Source organism: Cervus elaphus, chromosome 1 (assembly GCF_910594005.1).
Source record: "Cervus elaphus chromosome 1, mCerEla1.1, whole genome shotgun sequence".
NCBI lineage: Eukaryota > Metazoa > Chordata > Mammalia > Artiodactyla > Cervidae > Cervus > Cervus elaphus.
This window is the reverse complement of record NC_057815.1, coordinates 60,699,340-60,711,986: the sequence shown is the minus strand read 5'-3', so window position 1 is coordinate 60,711,986 and position 12,647 is coordinate 60,699,340. Positions and strand designations below refer to the sequence as shown.

Genomic DNA, 12,647 nt, shown 5'->3' with positions numbered 1-12,647 from the left:
GGATCATCTTGATAACCTTTTGGCTAGAGATCTTCTGGCCATGGCTCATGGCAAGGGACAGAAAGATGAGAGGCCAAAATACATATTATTTTTGCCACTGCCTCCTTTCCACAGCAGTACATGCCAGCAGACCTCTGCATTGCTTGCTGGATAGAAAGGGATTATGTCTCACCCCAGGGCCTCCAATCAACACCTTTCACCTGTGATGTAGTTCATTTGTAAGCAGTTCTCAGCCTGTCTCTCAATGCCTTTGACCTAATGTTTTTCTTTGGGAAAAACAACTGGATCTGATAGCAGAAAGGAGTGATATTTCCCACATTCTTCAGTATGTAGAGACTTTCCTTCGGGGCTTATGTTAGTGTAACACTCTGCATTTTCACTGTATACCACATAATTTCCCACACTTACCTTTGCAGATGAGTCATCAGCACTGACTTTAGAGTCAGAAAAAGGCTACCAGCTATGTCATCCTGAACAGAATATTTAAGAGTCAGGTACTTCAACACCCACTGTTGTAAAAGAACATAATGTTAATAATGCCTACCTTGCTGGTTTGTTGTGAGGATAAATGTGATAATGCATGGGTAAGGCACTAGACTCATACATGCTACTCATATGTGTTTGTTTAAACATGCAGCCTTTTTCATTTTCGCTTTTTTTTTTTATGTTATATTCTGGGGTAATGCGGTAAGCCAATTTCCTGGGGAAAAGGATTATAGCATCTTTGAAAAGCTCTGAGTTGCAGATCACTCATGCCTCCTTTCTTATCTTCTTATCCTATATTGCTTTCATGTATTTAATCATATCACCGTTGTGAGGCTGCCAGGGTTAATACCATGATGGGCGGCCTGGACCTAAGTTTTAGCTTCTCCCGAAATGGTAAGATTCCCTACCCCCATCAGGTAACCTGGAGCCAGCCAATCAATATGCGCCCAGTAAGAACAAAGGGAGAGCTGAGAAGCCCATGAAAGCCCAGGTTTGAAAAAAGCCCGCGAAAGTCTGTACCAATAGAATTGCTTTGCAAACATGTAACCAATCCGCTTAAGCCAGCTACTAACCGCTTTTGCATATCTTATAAATTTGTGTAACAAGCTTGAGCTCAGCGCTTTCTGACCCTGCACCACTGTGATGTTTGTGGCAGAAAGCCCTGGCTCGAGACAGTAATAAACTTCCCTTTTTTGCGAGTTGCATTGTCTTGGAAGCCTTCTCTCTTCCCGCTCGGGGATTCGGACATCGGGCATAACAACCGTTACTTCATATTCTCTTCCATGTATTTGCCACAAATGCACCTCTCAGCAGACTTTATTTTGTATCATAGAGAAATGCAGAATTCTATTTTCCTTTTTTTCAGAACTAATAGCCCTGAGCTCTAGAATCTCTGTGGTGCCTGAGGAAAAAAAATCCTTTCATTAAAGTATAGAATTTGTTTTCAGTCTTTTGTATGCTCATTCTCAAGAGAAAACACAGACACCAACAGACTTTTTCTGGAACAGGAAACATATCTTTTTTCCCCTGGTCCAACATCCAAACAATCTCTCAGCTGCCCAAATGTGTACTGGATCTTCATTTCCCCACTCACTCCCCCATAATACCCTTTCCCCCATCCAAAAATGATGTCTGCATCATTTCCCTAAGCCTCTCCTCATCTTCCCTGGAACTTTCTTTAAGGATCAACAAATCTCACCTGGTACCTTCAACTTCTCACCAGGATCCACCTTCCCTATCTTCAAGAGTGAAAAATTCTGCAGACATTTGCACTAATCTTGAGAAAGCAGGCTGGCTTGCATATTTTTGTACTTCCTGGGGATCCATGTCTGGTCTCTGCTTAGACTGCCTGATCAGTATTGCAGCACTGAGACCAGAAGACTAGAGCTGAGGCAGAATATATTTAACACTCACCCTCCCTTCTTCCCACAGGACTCACTCACATAGTCTCTCTTGGCTCCAGGGAAATTCTGTGCTGCCAAGATCATGTCCAGGGAACCTGGACAGGGAGGTTGACTCTCCATCCACCTATCTATTCCTCTTCATACTTGAATATATTTAACTGTACCTGTAGAGAGAGTGCGGTCCTTTTTTCTTCCTACTATATGCAAAGTAGTGCAGCACCAAATTACTCAAAAATCAGGACAAGAACTCTGAGTCAGTTAATAAGGTAATTAATACATTCATTTGTTCATTCATTACAAAAATCACATCCTGCTTTTACTGTACTCTTTTTATGTACAAATCAATGTGCTATATACATTTTTTGGAGTAAAATTATGTAGATTGTGGCTTCTGCCCTCTAGGAACTTCTAATATTCTAATTGAAGTTAGAAGTAAATACTGTAATGAGTGTGGTATGTGATGTGTGACAAAAGAGAGGTGCAAACAGTGTTCTAGGTACACCAATGAGGGAGAAATGGTTTCTAACATAGGAATCTAGAAAAGGTTTCATCAAAGAGGTGTCATTCCAGACTCATCGCAGGAAGGTAGCATGAAAATAATGCAATGAGAAATAATTTTGGTCCATCAGTCAGAAGATCTAGTTTTAATGTAGATTCCATCATTTTTAAGATATTTGACCTTAAAAAATTATCTTTATTCCTCAAGATTTTATCCCACAAAACATGGTAATAATAATTCTCTTGTCACTATCATATTATTAATGTTAGTTTCAGAAGTAATATGAATATGAGTATGTGTATGAAAACAGCTCTAAAACTGCTTTGTGATAAGTATACAAATGTAAATATTACCTGTGTTGGAATATGAACCACAGTCACGATTTGATCAGAAGAAATGATGTGAGAAGGCTTTCCGTGTAGAGAGACACACACAAGAGCATGCAGTGGAACGATATCAGAAGGTAGACAGGTGACCATAGAGTCCTCTGCCTTGGGTTGCAAGAAGCACTCAGTCATCTGATGAGCATTTGAGAAGTATGTACTGTGTGTGAAGAACAGTGCAAAATGACGATCCCTTTTGTCTGTCAGGGCTTCCCTTGTGGCTCAGCTGGTGAAGAGTCCACCAGCAATGAGGCAGACCTGAGTTCGATCGCTGGGTTGCGAAGATCCCTGGAGAAGAGAAAGGCTACCCACTCCAGTATTCTGGCCTGGAGAATTCCATGGACTGTATGGTCCAAGGGGTAGCAAAGAGTTGGACATGACTGAGTGACTTTCACTTTCACTTTTGTCTGTCAAGTTATCCACAGAAGAGTGAGCCCACAGAATCTCTGCCCTTAATTGTGCTTCAGTAGTGAAGAAGATCCCCTGGAGAAGGAAATAGCAACCCACTCCAGTATTCTTGCCTGGGAAACCCTATGGATGGAGAAGCCTGGAAGACTACAGTCCATGGGGTCACAAAGAGTCAGACACAACGGAGCGACTTCACTTTAACCGTAAAATTGAGAATCAAGTGCTAGAAGTTTTGCAAGAACAAAGGCCCAGGAGATACATTTGTATGTCTGTGAATAGGTGGATGAAGGGAGTGAAAGAGTGACCTGAAAAAATGAGAAATTCTAGAGAAATAAACCCCTAAAGATCCTAAAGGATAACATCTAGGCAGCATCTGTCTATTGTAACTTATTGTCATTTAAGGTACTACTAGTGATTTGTTCTCAATAGGATATATAATGTGTTCCAAATTACTCTTTTCAATCCTGCCTGAGAAGAATTCAAATGAATCTGTGATATAGCAACCCCTCCTAGGTATATTGGCAGGTATATGTGTGATCTCAGAATACACAGATAACATAGATACGATGTGACAACCAGCAGTGGTGGGTTCATTTACATTGTTTACACTTCTGTGGCTAGGCCTTAAGGGAAAATCAGTTTCCCTTTCGAACAAACCAAGTACAGTATGTCTTCCTGTGCCCAGTCGTTCAGTCATATCTGACTCTTTGCAATCCCATGGGCCACAGGCTGCCAGACTTTTCTGTCCATAGGATTTTCCAGACAAGAATATTGGAGTCAGTTGCCATTTCCTACTCCAGAGTGTTTTCCTACCTATCTCCAAATACAAGTCAAAAATGATGGATGTTTGTAGTTTAACTTTGTTTTTGCCCAGTAACACAGTCAGGCAAGAGTTTGTTTCCAAGTGACTCACTGAGCAGTGTCAGCATTTTATCTCAAATAAAAATTATTTTTATTATTTATCGTTTATACTATCCACTCATACCACACTACCTTCTATATCAGGAAGTCCAATAGAAACATACATGTTTTGTTCTTTAAAAAAAGCTAAGGCTGGACCTAGCCCTTCCCCTACCCCATCCATTCATATTCTTTGTCTAAAGGCATGTGGTGAGTTGGCACTATTCTAGAAATCTAGATCACTGGTGTTCAAGAAATGAGACTATGGAACATGAAAATCAGGAAGGTATTATCCCCCTAAGGAAAGACTGTAAGAGAAAATGAAAACATCTGTGCTATAAGCCCTCTCTCTTCTCTGCTTGCCTGCCACAAATGGTGACAACTAAAAGAGCCAGTATCATTAGTTAGAGCTGCTAAATATATAAAGCAAAAATAGTGTAATTTATACTTTATTTTAACTCTCCCTTATCAATCAGCTAAATTAAAACAGCATCAATTGCATGAATTTCATGAGAATTAAAAATCTGGTAAATTGTGAAAAAGTTAATATGAAGTCACTGAAATCAACTGAATCCTATTCAATTATTTAGTATAAAAAGACTGATAATGTGTTCCTTTTTAAATAAACTTTTTATTTTGGAATAATGTTGGATTTGCAGAAAAGTTTTAAAGAGACTTCTCATATTTTACTAGTTTGTTTCTCCTAGTATTATCACCTGACCTTACAGTATACACTTTCGAAACTAAGAAAGCAAGACTTGTACATGTTTTTGGTTACTAAACTCCAGGTTTTATTCATACTTTGCCAGGTTTTCCATATTCTTTTTACATTCCAGGATCCAATCTGAGATAGCACATTCCTTTTAGGTGTCCTGTCTCTTAGTCCCCAGGATTTGATAGTTTTTTGTATTTACTTGAATCTCACAACTGTAAGGGATTCTTAATGTAGCAGGATAGGGTATTTAGTACTATAGAAGGAGTTTATTCAAAATTGATGGGAACCAGTCAACATTTTTGAGGACAAAAGCTGTCTACATTGATCCTCACTTGCTGTGTAGATATTTGTTGCCTCTGGCTGCTGGGAGCCAGCACACGAGATCCCACCCATGACAAGGTCGTGAGGAGAAGACCTGACAAGCAAGGCAGATCAGGACTTCAGGGATTTCAAAAAGCTGCCCCGGCGCTCACCTTAAAGATGATCTCTGTCTTTCTGATGCTTGCTATATTAGACTACTCCCTAATTTCTGTGACATGGGTTGAAGGCCTTCCCCGATCTCTTTCCAAACAGAATCACCTTAGAACTTTAATTAATATGTCCGCCAGATGGTGGTATCCTATAAGATTATCTAGGATGAAAGGAGTGTTTCAACTTAGATCCCTTTGCTGGCATTCTAGCCTGCTTGGCAAATGCGTACTAATGCACATGACGGCTCACAACACCTTAATCATAAACGGAATAAAGAACCTGATCACATAAAGGCCCTAATAGGCCCAGGGCCCTTCGGGGGTGAGGAAGTCCTATTAGAGAACACAAAAATATTATTCTAAAAGTGGTTATAGTCAAAGATTTAGAAAAATAAGAGTTTAGAATTGTTCATTTTAACCAGGAATGCTAAACAGGGGCTGCCTCACCGGAGCTGCAGAGTCTTTGTGCTGTAAACCTTTTAGATAAATTTAACTGATAACTTCTGCAAAAGGACTGACCTTTGTGTTCATTAAAGACTAGATTATAGGAAAACAGCTTTGCATTCACCTAGGTCATAAAATGTCAATAGGCCCCAAGGCCAGAAGATAATGTACAAGACCCTCATAAACAAAGAAGTATGCAGAAAACACCCTGGTTTCATGAAGAATAAGCTGATGTAATGTTAAACTATCTTCCCCTTAGAAATATACTGATTTAGGGTATAAAAGCCATGGTAAAAAATTAAGTATTGCCAGACTCTGCCAGACCCTGCAAACATCCCCGTCTGGTCACTCTCTCTCCCCCTCTCTCCCTTGATAGGGCCAAGGCTGGTCGCACGTGTCTTCTCTCTCTCCTTTTCTCGCCAACGCCGTTCATCCTGAGGGTACCCCTGGATCCTGCTGAGGCTGGACCCTGGCATCTGGCCACTCTCAATACCTCTCCTATCTGAAGGATCCTGTCTGGATCCAGTACTCCTATTTCCTATAATGATGAAGGAGACTGGAGACTTCCCCCAGACAACGCCCTGGCCAAAGGAAATTACAAAAGAGCCACATCATTTATCAATATTTTGAAAAATTTGTAATTATAAAGATGATCTGAAAGAAATAGGATCAAATGTAATAAGAATTTTTTAAAAGTCCTCTCTCTAGGTTTATGGACAAATAATTATATCAATGGATGATGAAGAATACTTATCTGATAACTAATAGTTCATTTGAAAATCTTAGGTTTGGAATATCAAATTCAATATCAGTCATGAGGATAATATGACTGTGAACATACAGTCCAAGTCAGGAGAAGTGTTAATCCCACCAGAGTTAACATTGACTCAAACATCTCAGATTCGTAATTGAAAGATAGATAAGTGCAGGAGATTGTGCTAACCTTGTTTCCTACACCTGAAGTATTTGGTTCCAAATTTTGAAATCAGAATTAGAGGTATTTTTTTAAACTAAAAAAATTAAAAAAAACACACATACTTTATTGTAAAAAGCTTGGAAGAGAAAGAAAAGCACAATAAAGGAAATCAGCATCATGGGTGTTTACTTCCTGCTAATTGGAGTTCACTGCTAAGGAGGCTCATAAAATAGCTACACTATTGATGCCCAGAAGAGGACATTCCCTTCCCAGACTGAAGAAGGAATTCATAGGGCCAGGACTCTATCTCAGGCCTATCTGTGCTGATCATGCTCGGCTGCCTCTCCAGTGGACTCTGAACTCTCTGCTTAGTGCCTGTGGGAACGACAATGGAAGGATAAGACCCTCTCTGGACAAGGGAATCTTGAAGATCACATCCAGGTTACTCATTGCCTAAGAGGAAACGTACCATAATCACCCCTGTCTCCGGACAGGTCGTAAACATTTTCCGTGTCTATCAGGATGTAATCACAGGCTTATCGATTATTAACTGGTTGGAACGTGACCACAAGCTTATTGATTATTAACTGTTTGGAATGTAACTGCAGGCTTATTGATTATTGACTGTTTGAACACATAACAGGTGAATGATGGGGTTATTGTAGTTGTATTTACCCTACCTTTGTTTATGTAAGTCTCAAGGGAATTGGGGTGGTGGGTTTGGACACGTACACATGGGGTATAAAAGATTTTCACAAATGCTGGTCGGGGTCCTTGGCTAAGAGGAGACTCTGCCTTGGACCCGCCGGTGTAATAAACTGTACTCCACTATATGCATTGTCCTTCTGAGTGAGTTTCTTTCCCGGAAAACATGGCTATAACAAGACCACTACTCAATTTCAGATACTTATTCAATGGCAGAGGTAGAAGATAGATTTTTGGTGAACTGCATATCCAGTCATTTATTAATTGTCATAGCAAGACACTTATAAGTTTATATAACTGTTTTGGCACAAATAGATGTGAATATTATTTAAAAATTTTAATAAGTAGAGACTAGCTAATAATGCCTAATAATTATGTTGCTAGTAGCCTTTCATATGCTTTTAAAAATCAAAATATAGTTGATTTACAATATTATATTCATTTCAGGTATACAATACAGTGATTCAATATTTTTATATAGATTATAGCTTTTCATATGCTTTATTAAGATTGTAGACAAATATAGGAAAGTAAATTGCAACAACACAAGGGCCCTACACTTGCAGAGAGAAGTAGCCTATTGTTCTGAGTCTTGGGTGATTGTAAGGAGTTATATTTCCAAAAATCACACTGACATACCCTTTAACCATCTATCTAGATGAATAAAGTTGCATATTTTATTGGCCAAGAAATGTTTATTTAAATAAATATGCTGGTAATAATACCTTTGCCCAGAATGCAGTTTATAAGAACAAGGGGTTCATTGCATAGTACTGCTGATATTTCAGTCAATTTTTTCTTCTGCTGCTGCTGCTGCTAAGTCACTTCAGTTGTGTCCGACTCTGTGCGACCCCATAGACGGCAGCCCACCAGGCTCCCCCGTCCCTGGGATTCTTCAGGCAAGAACACTGGAGTGGGTTGCCATTTCCTTCTCCAATGTGTGAAAGTGAAAAGTAAAAGTGAAGTCGCTCAGTCGTGTCTGACTCATAGCGACCCTATGGACTGCAGCCTACCAGGCTCCTCTGCCCATGGGATTTTCTAGGCAAGATTGCTAGAGTGGGGTGCCATTGCCATCTCCGATTCCTTCTAGTCATATTTAAATAAATGAACAAATAAGACTGATGCTATTTTGTACAGTGTAGTATTTTGATATTATTCATAACCTAATATTTGCATTTATTATATGAAGAATATTTTTCTGTCATTACCTCTATTTAGATTATAGTATTTTAGTGTCTGCATGATATTTCACTTAATGTATAGACTAAAAATTAATTAATCAGTCTTTTGTGGAAGTTTAGTATATTTCCATATTTTTCTTATAGTACATACAAATGTCTGTATTTACTATTAGGAAATTTGATATTTCTTAATTGAATATTTGTGTTTCAAATGTTTTCAATATTTTTAGCATTTATGATACATATTGCCAACTTTTCTTCCAGCAAGGCTGTGCCACTTTGTACCTATTTGTATCCTGGCAAGATGTGCAAGGTTTAGTTTCTGAAACCTGCGAAAACTACCTATAGATGTTACACACATGCTTTGCCTACATGGCTCCAAATTATATTCCTTTACTATATTTCTTTATAGCTATCATGTGCTAAACACTATTCTGAGCCCTGCTAACAAAATGATGAACAAACAAATGTGATCTCTGGTTCCTTGAAGCTTATAGTCTAATTAGGGAGACTGAGTATTAAATAAACAACTGCACCCAGTCACTAGTTCAATGTGGGCACTGACCTTGATAAATCAGGAAATGAAGCTCTGAACCCCTATGGTCCAAGGGGTGATATATTGCCAATACAAGAATTCACAGTTTTCTGTCTCCCTGCCTTGTAATTCACACTAGAATGATCAGTTATGGTTCCTCTCCTTCATGGACTATGATCGGTATCCTCCAGCTAGAAGAGGTCTCATCCAGAAGTCTCCTGATGCTTTTCTATAATGAAGCCAATGCTTCCTTGAATGGCTTTTTTCCTTCTACTTCCCTTTTTTGCATCTTCCATCTCAGAACTAAAATTCAGTAACAAACCCATGAAGAGCCACTGAGATAGATGCTAATTCTGCATTTTTTTGCCTTAAATATTGAGTTCAGTCATGTTTTATGCTCATAGTCATCCCTTCCCACCCCACCAGGATACACGCTTCATGGACCTGTTCTATGTAAATTACAGTAGAGCAGACAACATGAGATCAAGTTCTAGCCTGTATGTTAAGACCTTGTCTTGAAGAAATCCAACTTCTAGCTTCTAATTCACCTCTCTTCCTTGTTCTGAATTAGTTCTTTGGTGGTGCCTTGGAAACTCTAGTCCCTAATTTAGGCTCTAAGAGCTCTTCTGCTTTCTTAGAAGACATAGATCCTAAGTTTAAGAGCTCTGGTGGTGGTAGTTTAGTCACTAAGTCTTGTCTCACTCTTGTGACCCCATGGAGTATAGCCCACCAGTCTTCTCTGTTCATGGGATTCTGCAGGCAGAATACTGGAAGGGGTTGCCATTTCCTCCTCCAGGGAATCTTCCCAACCCAGGAATCAAACCACTTCTCCTGCCTTGCAGGCGGTCTCCTGCATTGTAGGTAGAATTTTTACCGCTGAACCACCAGGGAAACCCAGTTATTTATCTAAGATTTACTACCTCCCTTCTACTTGTTGTGCTAGCTTTCCCAGGCTTAGCTAGCGTCATGCCCCTGGTGCAGGTGTAGAGTATGGCGTAAGGCTCTCTTTACTTCTTGGTTTCGCAGGCAGTAAATGATGGGGTTGAGCAGTGGTACAATGACAGCATAAAGTACAGACACCAGCTTGTTGGTGTCAAAAGCTGAGAGTGCCTTTGGGCGGGCATAGATGAAGATGCTGGCTGCATAGAAGATGACCACCACAGTGAGGTGAGAGGCACAGGTGGAAAAGGCTTTGTGGCGCCCAGCAGCTGAGGGAATGCGCATCACAGCACTGGTGATGGCCATGTAGGAGGCTCCAGTGACAGAGAGTGGCCCCAGTAGGATAAAAATGGCCAGGACAAAGTCCGTAAGCTCTGCTGTGGACATGTCAGTGCACGAAAGGTTGAGCAATGGAGAGACATCACAGAAAAAGTGGTTGATGATGTTGGGGCCACAGTAAGAGAGGCGAGAAATGAGGAAAACTTTGACCATGGAAATGCCAAAACCTCCAGCCCAGGAGCCAGCTGCCAGCTGCACACACAGCTGGCCGCTGACAATGACGGGGTAGTGGAGAGGATGGCAGATGGCCACATAGCGATCATAAGCCATAACTGCGAGGAGGACACACTCGGTGCAGCCCAGGCCCAGGAAGAAGTAGAGCTGTGTCATGCAGCCCTCAAAGGAGATTCGCTGTCCATGGCCCCGTTTGGACCCAACAAAGCCAGCGAGCATCTTGGGAATAGTGACTGTCACGTACCAAATCTCCAGGAAGGACATATTAGCCAGAAAGAAATACATGGGTTTGTGGAGGCTGGGGTGGTTCCTGATTGCCACAACGATGAGTGTGTTCTCAGTCAGCACCAATACATAGGCTAACAGAGAAAGGGCAAATAATAGTGCCCGCAGTGATCCCGGAGCTGGAAAGCCCAGCAACACAAACTCACTCACTCTCCCACTCTGGTTCTTCCTCTCCATGGTGTCGGTCACGCCCATTGCTTTTCAGGGGAGAATAGAGTGTGTTCAGGAGGCAGCAGCAGAAACTCAGTCTTTCTCTCGCTAGGTTTATAGTGGCAGAGTGCAATGTGAGTAGTGCATGTAATTCATCACTGAACTGAAGCCATTGGTTTCTTCTGTAATCTGGAAATGAGCTAAGACAAAAGTAGACAGAAATAAACTACCTTGTATTGGAATAGGATGGGAGTGTATTCTGGCCCTTGGAGAAGCATGGATTGATAAGCGCCAGTTGGTCCCTGAAAAACATAGATCAAAACCAAAAATATTGAGTCTTAGCTGCTCTGAAGTGAGAGTTAATCTGTGAGCTGCATCATGATTCTGTTTTGAAGAAATAATTCATATCTTAAAGGCATTATGATAAGTAAAATAAACCAGAGAGAGAAAAACAAATACTGTGTGTCTCTGTTTTATATGGAATCTGAAAGCATCAAAACTGCTAATAAGTTTATACCCGAGTTTCTATTTTCTTTATGCTTTGTGAGCAGTACTTGAGCATTTCTCAGTATTCAAGCCACTCGTCAGGCTCCTCTGTCCATGGAGTTTTCCAGGCAAGAATACTGGGATGGGTGCTTTAATGCAATTACAAAGTGTCATATCCCTGGCTTACACTTCCCATCACTCCCATTCTTATCATCCACACCCACCACTTATTTATTTCAAAAGTATTGGTGGATCAAACACATTCCAGACTATAGGCTGAGTTGTGGTAGAGAAAAGGTAAATAAGACATGGACCTAGTCTTCAAGGAGCTTGTAACTGATGGTAGAGACATGTCTTCATCTTCTCATTCCTGAAAGTTTAATCTGCCACACCTATTCTTATACTATATACTATCTTCATAAATGGGAACTTCTAAATTATAATTGTCATCAGAACCTTAACTTTGAGCCTTTATTCTCAATATGCACCTCATGTGTGATTAATTGTGCATTTGACCCTTTTGGCCTTAGGTATTCCTGTGTATCTGTTAATCTCTTCTGCCTTCACCTTTGATGCTCTGCACATTTGAAAATAAACAAATAAAAAGATTAGGCTCCTCATTGACCTTACTGCCTACAGTCTCTCCCCTAAAGCTTAAATCTGAGTGTTTCATTCCCCTGCTTAAAACCTTCCGTAGTACCACATTGTCTACACAATCAAGTTCAAGGTATTTCACAAGGTGTCACCAAACAAGGTGTTATCTCTTGTCACAGCCGGCACTGTTTTTTATACCCTGCAGCTGAGAGAGTCATTTCCTAGGCAGGCTGATAAGAAGTCTAGGGGTCCCCAAGGAGAGAGAGGTCTGGGATATTCAAGGAGGAAGAAAGGACAAACTTTTTTGCTTTTTTCCTCTACATTCCTTAGGATCCTGCCTGAGGACAGTCTTTGGATTAAACCCTCTGGCTAATTCTGTTATCTTAAAATGTAAATTATGGGAGTAGGTTTGGTCTTTACAAGGATGTATCCTGCCTGAGGACAATCTTTGGATTAAACCTTCAGCCAACTCTGTTATCTTAAAATGTAAATTATGGGAGTGGGTCTGGTGAGGTCTTTGCAACCTCCAGACATTCTTTGGATTCATTGGAGAGTATATAGCTCCATTGCTAACACTAGCAAAGGGGTACTCTTTTGCCCCCTTCTGATGCCTATGTCAGAAGCTTTCTCTATCT

The 12,647-nt window shown here is 40.4% G+C and overlaps 2 protein-coding genes across 2 annotated transcripts in view; both read right to left on the bottom strand.

Annotated features, from left to right (window-relative positions):
- LOC122694965 (interferon-induced very large GTPase 1-like) overlaps positions 1-12,647 on the bottom strand; it is a 1,416,129-nt gene that overhangs the window by 471,893 nt on the left and 931,589 nt on the right. The window lies entirely within an intron of this gene.
- LOC122694980 (olfactory receptor 226) lies at positions 10,000-10,977 on the bottom strand. The gene has a single exon (XM_043904424.1). The coding sequence runs from the start codon at positions 10,975-10,977 to the stop codon at positions 10,000-10,002; it is 978 nt and encodes a 325-aa protein (XP_043760359.1).

Bases quoted from the DNA above. Each gene is read 5' to 3' on its own strand.
- LOC122694980 (XM_043904424.1), bottom strand. From the start codon at position 10,977: ATGGGCGTGACCGACACCATGGAGAGGAAGAACCAGAGTGGGAGAGTG.